The 16,515-nt window shown below is 29.0% G+C and overlaps 2 protein-coding genes across 4 annotated transcripts in view; one reads left to right on the top strand and one right to left on the bottom strand.

Annotated features, from left to right (window-relative positions):
* The window catches only part of LOC101514493 (uncharacterized), a 23,895-nt gene extending 18,097 nt beyond the window's left edge, over positions 1–5,798 (top strand). For 2 of the 3 annotated variants that reach the window (XM_004506028.4, XM_012717341.2), the window contains 10 exons: positions 65–167; positions 267–439; positions 1,436–1,561; positions 2,403–2,473; positions 3,078–3,140; positions 3,817–3,889; positions 4,069–4,188; positions 4,898–4,975; positions 5,171–5,221; positions 5,307–5,798. In XM_004506028.4, coding sequence (XP_004506085.1) covers positions 65–167; positions 267–439; positions 1,436–1,561; positions 2,403–2,473; positions 3,078–3,140; positions 3,817–3,889; positions 4,069–4,188; positions 4,898–4,975; positions 5,171–5,221; positions 5,307–5,408 — 960 coding nt within the window. In that variant the 3' untranslated portion in view covers positions 5,409–5,798. Of the gene's footprint in view, positions 1–64; positions 168–266; positions 440–1,435; positions 1,562–2,391; positions 2,474–3,077; positions 3,141–3,816; positions 3,890–4,068; positions 4,189–4,897; positions 4,976–5,170; positions 5,222–5,306 lie in introns of all 3 variants that reach the window. The other variant, XR_012163423.1, reaches the window with a different exon arrangement.
* Positions 5,799–8,461: 2,663 nt separating this feature from the next.
* LOC101514938 (serine carboxypeptidase-like 51) lies at positions 8,462–13,852 on the bottom strand. Its single transcript, XM_004506030.4, has 13 exons — positions 13,615–13,852; positions 13,319–13,413; positions 13,118–13,225; positions 12,569–12,809; positions 12,164–12,207; positions 12,016–12,083; positions 11,786–11,891; positions 11,170–11,387; positions 10,991–11,060; positions 10,546–10,596; positions 10,240–10,292; positions 10,008–10,140; positions 8,462–8,802 (listed from the first exon to the last, which is right to left on the bottom strand). Exons 1-13 carry the CDS (start codon positions 13,742–13,744, stop codon positions 8,734–8,736), a joined length of 1,386 nt encoding a protein of 461 aa, XP_004506087.1. The 5' UTR covers positions 13,745–13,852; the 3' UTR covers positions 8,462–8,733.
* Positions 13,853–16,515: the final 2,663 nt, after the last annotated feature.

Here is a 16,515-nt window from a genome sequence, read left to right as displayed (position 1 = left end):
TCCTTTCCAGATGCTATATTTTTTTTCTCTGAATAATTTTTCCTGATTCAGTATATTTTTGCAGGGAATATGCCAGTTGTTTGAATTTTTTTTCTATTTTATATATGAAACATTTGGTCAGCAGAATAGCAATTCAAGTGGAAAAAGCTCGGCTAACTCTCTTAATCGTAAGTGGCATAGTTTATTATTACATACTCAAAATTTGTGGCTAAGTCCAATTTTGAATAGAGTAGTAATTATTTATTGAATTTAATTGTTACGCGCAGATCGCCTGAAGACAGCCTTATCTAGAATAAACCAAGATTGCGAGGAGTTGCTTAAGCCCCAGTCATCTTCACCAATATCTTTGAGTTCATCATTTGTACATGCAGATTTGACACCTACAAGCCCTCCGCATACGAATTTTGGTCACTCCTCGGGGACTTCTTTTAGTCTCAAGGTATTCATATTTTTTTTGAAAAAATGTTTTGCACATTATGAAGAAAAAGGTTTTCACGACTAAAGTTGTGATATTCTCTACTGTAAATTTCTTCCATTCCCTATTCTTAAAATTTGGGTTGGGCCGAACTCGGTCATACAAAACCGACGTGTAAGGCAAGTGATGCTTCTCACTTATAAACAATTTTTCGGGTCTTATCTCATCCAATATGAGACTCTCAACACCTATCAACAAATCGGCATAGTCAATTGATGTTTTTAATTTTATGAAAAAATTTTGATATTAAACAGCAATTTTATTTCTTTTTAAAACTTGGCCCAGAAGTAATACTAAACTCAAATTAAGTCGAGCAATATTTGACTTTTCACTGCAACTTGCATCTTATCCTATTAGTTTCTGTGAAAGCGTGACAGTCTCTATTGGAGCGGTGCAATGTGACTGTCATTTAGCTTGTCATTTTTTCTTTTTAGTCTATTAATATTGTTCCTTGGAATACGTTCTTATTGCTTATTCCTAACATGTAGGATGAATTATATTTGTTATCATTTTCTGTGAAGACAACAACTGTGCTAAAAAACGTGTCTCACATGAGATTATTCAGGGTTTTAAGTGGTGGAGTTGTTTTCTTCTTAATTAGAAACTTGCCTCCCATGTTTCTTTGTTCTTATTTTTAACTAATTTGTGTATGTTGCGGATGATTGGTGAAGGATGAGGTGCCAACCTAGTTGGGATCACAGTCTTCATAGTGATGTTTTTGGATTCTACTTTGTTTTATAATTTTTTTTTGCAATCGGTGGTTGTTTTCTTGATTTTCCATCAAAGCTACATCTTATTGTGGTACAAAAAACACATTGCAAGATGAAAAATTATGCACCAACGAATGAATGACCCCTCTTTCCCATATTGTTTTTATGTTATTGGAATTTTCATGGCTTGAATCAAAGATGAAACTGTGTACTATATGCATGTCTCTATACTTTTATTTTTATGTTTCAGGAAAGATGTGTGGCTGTTGACACTATATCTCTTGTTGCTCGAATACTGAATAGATCCAAAGCTCATCTCCAATCAATGCTTTTGCAAAGTAATTCAACTGTACTTGAGGATTTCTATGTTCATCTGGTAAGTGGAATCTTAATATTAAAGTTCTTGAGAAAATTGGTATTGACAGATATTTTATGTTGTATTCATTGATTATTCAACCTACGGAATTGACTGAGAAAGATTTGAAATGCTCTGGATTGGATAAAGTTGAAATGCTGCTAATAGTGATATTTACTCTGACTCATATGTGAGCTTTATTTGGTATGGAGTATTTGGAAAGAAAGTAATGCAATTAATTAATCCAACTTATGTACCTAAACTGGGGGTTAGTCTTCCTCCTTTTCTCCTCCTTCCGAATCCTTTTTACCAAACATGACATAGGAATAGCAGTCTTGTGACAAATTATGTTCTAGAGTATCCTACACAGTGTGCTTACATATGGATTAACAATGCACAAATCTGAAAATGAATCCAATGGTGACTTTAAGGTTACAAGTTTAACTATTTAAGCATTTATCATGGATCAGGATGTAGTGAGAAAACAGTGTTCATAAAATTCCCCCGTAGACCCCCGAAAGAAAGTCTCATGAGTTATCTCGATGTCCTTTGGATGTGAGAATTAATCCTTTCACTCAGGTTGCTGCTCCCTACTAGGAACTGAATAGTGGCATTGCAGAGGGCAATCTAACTCTTGAGATGAAGCTTACTTACTACTTGAGCCAAACCTTTGTAAATGTGTTTTCACATATAATTAAGATGTCAACTTTTAGGGGAAGATCATGTTTGGATTGGATATTAAGGATATATATATATATATTTATTGGATTGTTTAATTTCTAGTTCATTCAATTGTTTTAGCATTTAAGATGAAAGCAAAGTATGGATAACAACGATCTTTAATATATAAGGATATCTTTAGGTGGATGCTGTACCAGATCTTTCAGAGCATGTGCATCACACAGCAGTAAGACTACTGCTGCACATTAATGGGTAAGGACAAATATTCACCAAGCTAGGAGTGTATAAGATTGCGTTTGAAGTGTTTCTAATGTATGAGTTTTGTATTATAGTTAAACGAACTTAATTTGAGAAATATCTTCTATTGTCTGGTTTGAACTACAAAAAAGTTCTGTTAGGTGTGCAAATAATTTCTTTTCAAATATATTGATTAGTAATATTATTTTTTGATTGTGTGAAATATTGTATTGTCATTAATGATTCAATTTCTTTTTTAGGCTTGCTTTATTTTTAAGGGAAAAGCTATTCAAAATTGTTTTGTTGTAAAATCTATCTTGTGTTATATTTTAAAGGATGCAAAATTGTGTTGTCAAATACAATGAAGGATTGTGTCTTGCAATGTGTCATATGTGGTTTGTAATGATAAGAAGTTAGGTTGGTGTTCATGATGCTCGAGTTTGTTAGTGAGCTCCCTAGTTTAACTTCGGTCACTTTACTAAATAAATACCAACACTATTGTTAGTGGGTTACAATTTGTAAAAACACAATTGTTTACCCAATGTTCACTGTTTGCTTTTTTTGTCGCAAGGTCATAGTAGCTAGTTTTGGTTTTCTAATTTTTTATGAACTCTTACAGGTATGTTGAACGTGTCGCCAATTGTAAATGGGAAGTAAAAGAACTTGGGATGGAGCATAATGGGTTTGTATTTTTGGATCTTCTTCCTATTTGAATGCCAAGTCATTTTTTGTTGTTGATATTACTGAATCAGTAGCTTCTCATTTTATATCAAAGATAAACAACATATTGCATCATGCACTGGTAAAGTTTTATTTGAAGTATTGGGATCTTGGATGGCTGTCATTCTTTGAGTATGTACATGCCTGTGTGTTTGTAAATGTGATGAAATATAAGAGAATAACGGTTTACAAACTCCTAGCAATAAGGTTTTATACGGGCTAACAAACATTACTATGATTTTAATGGCAATACTTGTATTGTTATTAATGTCTAATCATGTTGGCATGCATTTTATCTCATCAAACAGCCTTTCAGTCTTTGGGCCAGATATTATAACTTCAAAAATTGTTCTGTTGGGATGGAATGTAAAAGCTTTTTTAAGACTGAATGGAATGTGTTACAAATTGCAATACAAGAAATATCTTATATTTTTAATATTATATTAGAGTATCGTAGTTTATTTCCTTTGATCAAGTTATAATTTTAGAGTACCTCAGCTTATCTCTTAGGATTAGTTTTTATATTACTTGTTACTTATTATTATTATTTGCTTATTGATTTCTTATTTATTTAGAATTGAGTCTATATGAAGTAAGGTGCATTATATCTCCAGTGATGGTTAAAATTGTATTTATAGGTATGTTGATTTGTTGCTGGGGGAGTTTAAGCATTTTAAAACACGACTTGTTCATGGAGGAATCCGTAAAGAGGTAGTTATTCATTATCATGCAATATACTCCTCAAATACATAGATAACAATTTGTTTAAAAAAATACATATTTATGCTTGAAAATCTTGCTTTTAAATTGTTTAGAGGAAAAGCATAGAAAAGTAGTAATTAGTGTCTAAATATGACCTTCGATTCACAATTATGCTTTGGTATATGTAGACTCAAGACATATTGTTGGACTATGGGCTTGACATTGTTGCGGAAACTCTTGTGGAAGGACTTTCGCGAGTAAAGAGATGTAGTGATGAAGGACGAGCTCTAATGTCATTGGATCTGCAGGTTATTTCTTAGCTACTATCAAATTTTTTCAGTGTTTTCAATAGTTTTTGTATTTGAAATTTATGTGGTAGATAATTATATTGATAATTATTGTCTTTGAAATTTATGTGGTAGATTATTATATTGATAATCATAACAACCTAATTTAATCTTAGTTGACTTTTTTATTTTGTATTTTGAAAAGTTTAAATGTGTTTTATTTTGGCCCTTGAAATGTATTTGAATTTTATTCATTTTTAGTCTTTACAAGTTAAAAACTTGGTATGTTTAGTCTTGAAGAGGACTAAAAACACTATTTTGGCTAAATGTATGACCGAAGGAATAACATGTTAATGGGGACTAATTTCATAACACATTTTTAGGGATAAACATATTTGAGCCAGTTAAATATCACTAATATGTGAACTAATTTTCAAAGTTTAACTTCCAACCATATCTGTCAGCTCGTTTTGTAAGAGTTTGACCTTTTAACCTTAAGGAGCGGAGTTCAAATCTCCTTGGGGGTGATTGTAAAATGACCATTAAAGCCACTTTAATTAATAAAAAAATTTCCTGTCTCCATTTTTAAAATATATTTTATCCAAATTTTGGTTTGAATTCTTATGGTAGAGTTGTAGATGATGATCAATATACTGAAATTTCATACTCCAGCAATTCTTGTTTTCCCCCATAGATGTTGAGCATGGATTTCTGTCATTCCACCTTTTAGGTATTGATAAATGGGCTAAAGCATTTTGCTTCGTTGAATGTGAAGTCCAAGCTACAAATGGTTGAAACTTTCATTAAGGTAAGAAGCTAAGGACATGGGAACATTCCAACTATATTGTTCGCAAAAACAGATGGGTTTTGGTCACACGGTAGAAATAGTTTTGGGTGTTGCTGCCCAATCAGTTCTCAAAATTAGGAGTCTTTTATATTTGGAAACTTCCATTGAATTCAATGCAATAAACATTTTTATTTTTTCCTTCAACTTTTTAACCAGGCATACTACCTTCCCGAGACTGAATATGTGCACTGGGCACGTGGGCACCCGGTAAGAATATCTTCTTTCTTATTTCTGCAGCATCATTTTGCTGTCTGAATTCTTAGGCCTTGACCAAGTATCCCTTCCCTTGCAGGAATACAGCAAAAGCCAGGTTACTGGACTGATCAACCTGGTTGCCTCTATGAAAGGTTGGAAGAGGAAAACCAGGTTGGAAATACTGGAAAAGATTGAATGAGTGATTAGCTGTCTTTTGTTGTGTATGAATGAAGTCACGCATATGGAAGAATCTTCTTCTCCTTTTCTTCTTCTTTCATTTTTGGCAGAGCTCTGTGTAAAGGTAGTGTATAATATCATGGTATTTGATCCCTATTAATTATTTAACATTTACAGAATTCGTGCTTCCTGTGTCCTGTAGATATAGTTATTTGAAAATAAGCTGTAGTTGTACAATAATTTTTTCGTTTTTAAGTTTTACATAACTTGGGTAACTCTGATCACTCCCGTTAGTCTGTCTCTCGTTCTCTCCCCTTTATTATTCATTAAAAATACAAATGTAACGCACAACTCTCTACCTAAGTTATAAATTTGTGACTAATACAACTCGTAACTGTGATGGATTTCATGATATTACTATTGCAACTACCTATCACAAGTGGATAGTGTGAAGTACACATACCTGTAGTGTTACCCATCTGTTTCTTTTCCCCCATGTTTTCAATCTGACTCCTACCTTTTCCCCAAATTCCTTCAACTATGCTGACTGTTGATGTGGGATTCTGCACTTCTCATTTTAAGTTAATTGGCTCTCAAGAACAAAGAAAATGGCGAGAGCTTGAAACCAGATAGCCGAAGGGAGAAAGCAGGGAAAGACAATAATATATGTACATGAGAAGAGATCGAGTTTCACTGATATATATTTGCTTTCTGTTGTAGTGTTAAATAACATCTTGCATATTTAAAATATACTATCATATAAATAAAACCATAGCTTTGCTCCAAAAAAAACCATAATAAGTTTTATGGTAGAATAAAATTGTTTAATGTCATTAGATGAATGTAAATTTTAGTATTTTACAGGTACTATCTATATGGTAGCTGTGTTAAATCAAATTAGAGTTTTGTATGTGGTAAAAAATTATTGAACAGTGTCTGAATTTTTTTGATAAAATTATAATGTTTCTAAAGAATAAAATTGAGGACCACAATCAATTCTCCCATATTAGCATATTAAAAACTTCCATCCTTAAATATAAAACTTTATTAAGAATTATTTTTTTCCATTTTATAAAATCTTCATTGAATTTTTAATTAAATTAATTTTTTTTATCAATATATCTGTAATTAATTTTTTTCTTTTTTTTGCAAACAATAAATACCACAATTAAAATATTAACTAATTCTCTCTCGAATAATAAAATTGTAAAAACAATATCAATTATCAAAAAATTTAATATTACTGTCATTTTTTTTTTTAATTTTTCTAATTTGATTAAGAAAGTCTTATATTTAAAGGGATTAATAGTATAAAATACCGTAAATGAATCACACGCTTAATAAAATTAGGAGGGCTGTTATATATTACGGACTTACAGGTATAATAAAGAATGAATTTTTACGAAATTGTTTTATACTGACCAAACATGGGCAAGGTTGTAAATAGAAATGGTTAAAGGTTAAATTGTAAATAGGGTTAAGGGGTTAAAAAGGTAGAATTGTAAATTGACTGAAATATGATTTTTGTTTTTTGTTTACTTTTGCAAATTAATATATTTCGGTATTAAATTATGATTTTAATTAAAAAATTTAATATTGAAAATAATTTATAAAATTATTGAAAATTAAAATCAATAGACAAATATATCAATATTATTAATTTAATCAACATTTAATATGTAATATATGATTGTTGACACATGAATTACTGAAAAACTAATTTAATCATTGATTAAAATTTTGAAGTACATTTTTTTATTTATATTTATAGTACATAGGTTGTCTTGTAACAATTAGCATTTGTCTAAAATAAAACTTGTTATTTTTTCCCGTAAACATAACATCACGTCTTGATCTAGACATCATCAATCATGAGTCACATTAATAATAATCTGAAAGTTGCATATCTTAAAGTAGAATCTCTTGCCACTCTATTACCAAACTAAACAAATAAAAATGTCCAGAACATATTATAAATCAGTCACAGATTCACATGTAAGTTTTAATTTTTTTTAATTAGTATATACTTCCAGTGCTGCCGACAAAAATTTACAATGGTAAGACAGCTCTAAAAATAGATCGATCTATAATATTTTTTAGGAAAACATATCATCCAATTGACAATATAAAAATAGAGAATGATTGATGTTTTAGAAAAAGAGAAAAAAAGAAAGAAAATATTTAGTGAGTGTATAAAAATAAAATAAAAGTTATTTATTTTTTAGAAGGAATTTAAATCAGTAATTATAGGTTTCCAACACTTGGTGACAACTACTTGCGCTAGAGCAAGTAGTATATCCATAATTTTCCATTAAGAAATATACTGATACACCCCTCCACCAAGGCAATGAAATTGGATTAGTGAATTCAGATAATTTTTGGCTAAATAAAAATATGTATATAAATTACAAATTATACTAATTAGTTCAGGTTCACTCGCTCCTTTTCGAATACGATTGATGTTAATTGTTGTTGAACTTTTCTATCAAACACCTTGTATTAAGCTCCAAAACTTTGGAAAGCTATGTGTACCTTAATTTAATCATCACAATTTTGTATCTTCATAATTAATGTTACCTAGAGTGATCCAGATTGCATACAAGAACAAAAAAATCCAAGTTTAAAATATCAACCAACCGCTCGATCTTAATTAAACAGTAAAAATTAATTTGTTGATTGTATGACTTCATACAATTGGAATCCTCGGTGGACAAAATTAATTTCGTGTGGAAAACGCAATAAAGAGCCAAAAGTGTATCATTATGTCATCAACCATCCACCGATGAAAAAATATCTACTCATGAATGCCATTGGATCTTAATACCACATTTCCCTTCGTCTTTGATTAATATTCAACCATAAAATAATATAGTACTTGTTATTTATTGTATTCAGAAAACAAAGACAAAAATGGTCATACACAAATATGTAATAAATAGTTCGGTTGGTGAGTTAAAATTAAAAAACGTTAAATAAGTTATAAGACAGATGTCTCTAATTTAAACTCGAGAAAATTAATTTAATTATTAATTTAATAATATTTACATATAAAAAATAGAGATAAGAATGGCCAAATTCAAAAGAAAATGTGCGTCTTTATTTATAAGATAACAATAATTATGACAAGAGAAAAGAATGAAAGTGTAAGGAAACAATAAATAAAAACATTGTAGCTATCTTTTCCATGAGTTTTATTGATGTTCTTTGCCCTGATCGTGCTGCAGTGTTTGCTTGCTTGTTGACTCTTGCTTACTTGATCAACAATTCATTCCCTTTCTGGGACGCTGTTTAATTTTATTCTAAAAATAGTACTGTGGAAATTATCCTTTTCTATGCATACTTTCAGTTCAAGTAGCTGGTGATTGTGTAATTGAAGCTATCATTTTTAGAGCCAGGCAAGGTTGATCAGTGGGTACCTGCAACACCAAGCAAATATCTCAAATTTATTTACTTGTTTATAAAATTCAATATAATATTAACTATTATTTTGTCAATAAGAAATCTTAATTATTTTTGTTTTTTGTTTTGTTTTTTATAGGTTCAGTGAAGATAATCTTAAATGTAAATACTTCTTTACACGGGAGTTCGAACTTAGATTTATCACGTTATAAGAGTCTACAATTTTACAATTTTCCGTTAGACCCAACCCCATCAACAATAATCTTAATTATTTATTTATTATATTGAGAAAATAATGAAACAAAATATTAAATAATTAAAGCTATTATAGAAAAATAATAAATAAGTTTATTAAAAATAACGAAAACTTATCAATTTCAAGTAACTATATAAAATGACTTAAAGAGAAACGGAAGAAGTAATGTACAGCCTCATGAGAACAGAAGAAAATGAAACATAGTCAGAAACAGACACATTATCTTATTTTTCTGAAGAGACAGTAACTAGGAACCTGACCATAACGTTTTCCCCTTAAAAGTAATACCACGGTCACTGGTCAGCATTCTATTTAATCTGAATGAATTTTGGTATAGTACATACTATTCATAAATGCCTCTGCCTCACTTTCTTCCTTATCATTTCTTACATTAGTTTAATTTTTTAGTACCTTCTGATTTACTATTTCAAGAATTGAAAGATCTTTTAATTTTCTTTAATAATAAATCATTAAGGTAGATGGTACATATTAAAAAAATGTAGTATTTTAAGAATCTACACCAAATCACATGAACCATTTAATATTTATTTATTCAAACTTTATTCTCTCGAGATTAAATATAAACAAATATTATATTTAAAAGTTGGTATATTTGATGATATACTTTATCTTTTCAAATACTTTTATAATATATTTTATTTTAATGAAAGTATATATATTTAGTAACAAGAAACACAAGAATTCTATGTGGCAGCATCTAATCTTTCTAAATAATAACCACCCACTACTCCTATTTAATCACCCATATTTTTATTTATGAAAACCCTTATTTTCATTCATTCTTCTCTTTTTTGTAAGAATTGGTCGTAATAAAAAGCACTACTCATATATCATATATTTATGAATGACGTGGAAGAGTGAAGTCACTTTTGTAGTTGATACAAAATAGAATGGCAAATGAAAACGTGTGCATAGCTGTTTTAATGATGAGTGATGATGACTTACAAAATGGCCAGCTCCAAGAATCCAATAGAAGTGAAGATTTTTATATGACTTTACAAAGCCTTTGGTCGTTTTGGTACTTCCACAGTAAAGGGCTGTTCTGTCTTTTCCCAAGAAATTTTTAAGCCCTTCCCACCTACCAAATAACAAAGATTAATTGAGAACCAAATAAGAAACTTTGATGTTTGCTTTTAAGCAATATAAATGTAAGTAAGAGAAAGAAAAAGATGCATACTTGAGTTTTTTAAGCCAAGCTTCAGTCCCCTTGGTAGCACAAATCAAATCAACCTATAATAGTAAAATACACTATGATGTTAACATTGCTTATATTAAATTAAAATACACAAAATAAAAGGAATCATTTGATTTAACTTAAAGAAAAATCATGATTGTCAAAATCAGTCAAACAAGAAAATTTGATTCCTTTAAGACTAAGTCAACATGCCAAGCAATTGGGGTAGGATATTTAAATTAAATTAAATTATCTTATTTATTTATTCTTATTGTTATCGAAACTAACTAGGGGGAAAGTGATTCTTACTTGTCCATTGTACACAGTGACATTGACTCCCTTAGCCAGTAGCTGATCAACCTGGAGATATTAAAACTAAATGACATCAAATATTATAATTAAAATGAAAATTTTGTTGTATGCATTAATTAATCTCGACCATTAATTTGAGTTAAGACAATTCAGATTACACATTTACTGAATTAGATTTAAACAATTTCAACCAATCATAGTTATATGCAGTAAACAATCTCGATATTTGAATTTGAGATTAGACGATTCAAATTACACATTCAACAAATTAAATTTGAACAATTTTAACCAATGATTTAGATAAGAGATCGAGACCGGTAAGTGAGTGACATAGATATTGAAGGGAAGTAGAACTTATTTTAAGCTCACATGATATATGCATTTGAATTAAAGCTTAAAATTAGAATAAAATCATAGTTTGTTTAAAATAAAAACTTGTTACCTCATCAATTCTTGGCTTCATAAAATCGCCTTCAAGATATGAGAAAACTTTATTGGACTGTCCTCCCCATCTATACCATCAAATGCATAATAGTTAAGCAATCATTTCATGGATTAATGTTTGCAGTGAAATTGTGAACATATATTTTTCTTTCCTTGTTAAAGAATTAAAAGGCTTACGTGACATTCTCAGGGATGATCTTTAACTTCTTCTTTATAACACCATTTAGTAAAGTGTCAATATCATCGTCACCACCAGGAGAAAAAGACCTTGACCTCATGGTTGTGAGATACTTGGAGTAACTTTTCATTGATATTTCTTTGAATAATCCAAGTTCCATTGCTGACAAGGTTGATGATGAATCACTTCCCTCATCTAGTAGTAAATTGTAAAAATCCTATACTCAACAAAATAAAAATTAAGACTTTTTACTTAGGAGCAATAGCATAGACTTAACTACGTTGTGATTTTTTATTATGATAAAAAAATAATATTTTATCATTTTATTTAAAATCTTTAAAATATAATTTCTAAATTATTGAATATCAAAATAATTTTTTTAATTATCCATAACAAACCAACCTCTTAAGTTTGAATGAAAATTACGAAAATGGATTTCCTGCAGTTACAGCAGGACGCTAAAACCGATTTCGGCCGTCCAATTTCAAATCAACGTCAAGATAAATTTAACTTAGAAAACACAATTTTCGATCTGAACATCCGATTTCAAATTGACAGTTGAGATCGAAAACTGTGTATATTTATTACTGCACCAGATCTTGGTCTGAAAATTACCACATTGTTGCTGTTAGCAAGAATCACAGACTCAAGTTCACTCCATGAGCTAGTTGCATCAGCAAATTTACCATCTTCAAGTTGCTGCTTGATCCTCTGAGCTATACTGATTTCCAAAATGGGTTTGTTAGATAAGAGAGATAATGACCATTCTTTAGATTATACTAAAGAATAACAATTTTTTATGTGCATTTTTGTTTCTCAATTTGAGATGATGGAAAAAAATTTACCTGTTTGATTGTTCAAGTCCATTATCATCAAGTCTTGAGAGGTCTTTAAGGAGAGGACCCCACGAGAACTGAAAATTTAGATCAAGTATTAAATATGTGAAAGTTCAACACAATAAACTTAGGAGTTGAAAAATTCTATTACACACACCACATAATCTTCTGCTGAGATCCAACTGTCTCCTAATGCCACACCTACATAAGAAAAGTTTACCAAAATCATAAATTTCTTTTAGTTATTATGTTCTAAAAATATTTTCATACAAAAGATCTATTCATGGTTCTAAATTGCAGTATGCAATTCCGGCTGCAATATAACAGGTTTAGAAGTCTGTACAAAGACATCACAATTGTGGTTGCATCGGCTGCATTTTATTGCAATATAATGTTTGTAGCATAACTGCAAATGCGGTCGCAACCACAATTTAAATCTATGAATCCATCATTAACTAACAAAGAAAAAAACAAGTTAACCTCATAATTGCTTTCAATAACCATAAATTGAATAAGACCAATCTGAGATCTGACAGATGATGCAAATCAAAAGAGGACTAACCACCAAGTGTAAGCTTCAATTTCTTGTCTTCAATAGCTTTAAGAGCAGACAATCCAAGAGTGACAGCAAATTTTCCACCATAAGACTCTGCTACAATGTAAAGAGGACTCTTTTGAAGTTTTTCATCCTTATTAAACAACGCAATTAACAATGTTGTCAAATCAGTTGCTGCTTCCTCATCTGTTTTCACAAAAAGTTTATCATCCTCCACAAAACTGTATCCAGTTCCAACTGGATTGTCCTGTGTTATGACATGACATAAAAAACATCATCTTAACAGTGATAAAATCACAAAGTAAAAAAAAAAAAAAAAGAATCCAAGAAACCAAACAAAACAATCTCAAAAAGCAAACGGTACCAGACACTAAGGTGTATTTGGTGTCTGACATGACACTGAACACATAGTTATGTTCTTTCACTTTTCAAATTATTAATAGTGTTTACGTGAGACACACATAGTTATGTTCTTTCACTTTTCAAATTATTACTAGTGACAGGGTCGTGTTTGTTGTCTCTGATTCATAGTTGATGATAAGTTATTATTATTACCACAAACAAGAGATCTGCTTTTGTCAACCAAGTTGAATTCCTTGGCTGCAAGCTTGTATCCAAAGGCCCAACTTCTTCAAAATTTCCAATTCCAACTCCAGAGGCACCCTATCCAATGTTTGAAAAATCTCATAAAACACACCAACAAAAAAACACAGAATTCAGAATTTATCCGAACCAATCAATACAGTAAACACTTACAGGACCACCCTGCAACCAAAGAATGATTGGCCAAGGCTTTGAAGAATCTTCCACTCTGTAAGGACTTCTATAAAGCCACCAAAACATGTGTGCTTCTGCAATAATAACAATATCATATACATAATTCAACAACAACACAAATAAAGAATTGAAATTCAACTATTACTTTTCAACAAACACAAAATATGCACACACACACACAAAAAAAAAAAACTTTTTATAACAAAATATGTGGTGAATGAATAAAAAGAACAATCATGATGAAAATTAGAGAAGTTTAATGCATTTAGACTTACTGGGTCTAACTTGAACATAACCCCATTCTTCTGATCCATCGTGACTTTTCAAAGCTGTTACATTTTCTGTTCCAAGGAAAAATGGAACAAGGAAGAGAAAAATGGTGATGAAATGAGAAAGGTTTTTCATTTGAAGGATAAAAGAGGAGAGAAATGATAATGAGTAAGGTTTTTCGAAAAGGGTATTTATATATATAGTGAAAGTGAAAGTGAAAAGTGAATGAAATGTCAAATGTGAAGTGTTTTGTTTTGTTGCGTCTGAAACAGAAAATAGAAGCAATTATAAGCAAGAGTGATATATACATAATAAAAGCAGTGAATTTTGCAGGTAAACTTATTATTATGTTTTTTTATTTTTTTATAGATAAAATAATAAAAATATTTGCCGAATTTAAAACATTGTGTACAGGTTTAATAATATTAACATTCCTCAATTAAATTAGATTTTATAGACATTTAACAAAAATTGTTATTAATCTATAACAAAATATAGACAAAAATAAATGAAATTGATATATTTGTCCAAAATTTGATACGGAGGGAGTATCCTCTCACTTTATCAATTGCTTACTATTTATAATGATTTAATATGCTTTAATAAGAATGATTTAATGAATATTTTTGTAGATTTTGAAGCGTGTAGTTTTTGATAGTTATATCTATTTTAAATGGGTGTAGTATGGATAGTCTTATTTGCATTATAGGCTATTATATCAATGAGTATCTTTATGGATTATCTTTCTATAGTCTAAGGTAAGTGCATAGGAAAGTAAAATAAGTTATAGTTTTCTTTGTTAAATTTGGGTTGTCCTTTTTTAGAAATATAATTGTCTTTTATAACTGTACTAGCTTCTCATTTAAGGTGTGTTTGGTGGTGAGAAAAAATTGAGAAGAGAGAAATATGTGACAAAAAGTGTAAGAAAAGATAAATAAACTAGAAATATAATAAATTTGAAGTATTATTTAATATAAAAAAAGGAGAAATGAAATAAGAATGGAAGAAGTGTATTTTCTCTCTCTTCCTTTGTTTTATTTGATAGAAAGAGATAACATAAAAAGAGATAAGAGAGAAATGTTACTTTTTTAAAAGGACAAGAATGCATTTGTTCTTGAAAAATGAGATATAGATATGGTGCTGAAAATAGCCAGCAATAAGAAATGGGTAAACATGGCAAAGACAAAAAAATGAGTAGGTATTTGTTTGCACATCAACTATCAATATATAAAAGAAATAATTATCAAAAAACTAATATTGTTTTTCTATTTTTAATTATTATCAAATTTTAAGGAATATAAATGTCAATAAATTACTACCAAAAAAGAAATAATTACTTTAATATAATAAAAATATAACTACCCTATAAAAAAAATAACTACCAACACTTTAAAAGAAATTTTTTTTTGGCAAAAAAGGTAAGTGGTTTTTTTTTGTTAAAAAGAAAGATTTAGAAGCTAAAGATAGAGAAAATTAAGTGATTCTTATATTTATTTTAAAAGAACAACAAATGTCATATTTGTAAAATAAAATAGGCTGCACCAAATATCTTAATTGATAAATATAAAAAAAATATGTGAAATAAATATTTATAATAATTGCATAAAAAATATATGATAAATACATAAAAAATATGGTACAAATATTTATCATTGATAAATATTAATAAAATATAGATAAATATTTATAAATTACACATAAAAACATGAGACAAATATTTGTAAGTGATATATATAAAAAATTACAGTATATATATTTTTTATTGATACATAAAAAATACAGTATAAATATTTTAAATTGATAAATATTAAAAAACAATGAGATAAATATTTATATCGTCATATACAACAACACAAGATAAACATTTATTATTTATAATATAAAAAAATATGAAATAAATATTTTTTTTTATAAATAAAATAAGATTTAAAAAAAAATTAAATTAAACACTTATAAAATATCAAAGACTGGCATGTTTTTTTTTTGCTGCAGAAAAAGAATAAATATGTGGGTTCCACCACTCTCCTCTATTTCTTTCCTAAACAAAACCACGAAAGTTCAATCTTTCTGCTCTTACTCTCTTGTCCTTCAAACACACAGTTATATCTATCGTTGCCAAATCACTTGAAACAAACACACCGTTATATCTTGTTGGCTGATTTCAGAAGTATATTTTTTTCCCTAAAGGCATGTAATCTTTTTGTTTTGTTTTTAGAATTGCACTTTATTATAGAAAAAAAAAGTTAATTTAATAAAATCTTTATTTATCACTTTTATCTACTGTACATTATTTTGTCAAATATAGCTGAATGATAGCTTAAAGAACTGCATAATCGAATTTGAATTCTCTACGCATATCGTTGTCTTTGCATTTATCTTTTAATTTTTTTTTAATTTCTTTTTTTTTGCATCACAAGACGCCTCTTTTTTTGTTGTTGTTGTTGATAGTATCAGCACAAGGCTCTTCGTGTCTGTGATGATGCATTAATTGATTAATGGCAGAATACAAACAAGGAAGATATACTTTTAGTTTAATTTTTTTTATTAGTAGATAAACGTGATGTCTATAATTTAGTAAATAATAATAATAAATTCATATACAATTACTAGATTTTGAATAAACGTGATGTCTAATTTAATAATATGAGTTAAATGTTATAAATTGAATTTAATTTTGTAACTAAAATGTGACTACATACTTTCACCGACTCCTTAATCATCCCATTGGAATTTGAATCAATGCTAAAAATAAATTAACTGTTTTTTTATTTATTTAAAAACAACAATAAATAGTGTTATAGGATTTCCTTTTAATATATTCCCTTTTTTATTTTGTTTTAATCTACCATCTTTTTCTGACTATATATCAATATCAATCTTTTTAGGTTTATAAGGAAATTGAAGCT

The sequence above is a fragment of the Cicer arietinum genome, chromosome 6 (genome assembly GCF_000331145.2).
Source record: "Cicer arietinum cultivar CDC Frontier isolate Library 1 chromosome 6, Cicar.CDCFrontier_v2.0, whole genome shotgun sequence".
Lineage (NCBI taxonomy): Eukaryota > Viridiplantae > Streptophyta > Magnoliopsida > Fabales > Fabaceae > Cicer > Cicer arietinum.
This window is presented reverse-complemented; position numbering and strand designations above follow the sequence as displayed.

What these genes read in the sequence shown, in the direction of transcription:
- LOC101514938 (XM_004506030.4), bottom strand. Translation starts at nt 13,744, where the DNA reads ATGAAAAACCTTTCTCATTTCATCACCATTTTTCTCTTCCTTGTTCCA. An exon ending in GGACTTGAACAATCAAACAG is followed by an intron (nt 11,892 to 12,015) that starts GTAAATTTTTTT and finishes TTTGGAAATCAG; the next exon opens with TATAGCTCAGAGGATCAAGC. An exon ending in TTCTTGGAGCTGGCCATTTT is followed by an intron (nt 8,803 to 10,007) that starts GTAAGTCATCAT and finishes TTGGTGTTGCAG; the next exon opens with GTACCCACTGATCAACCTTG.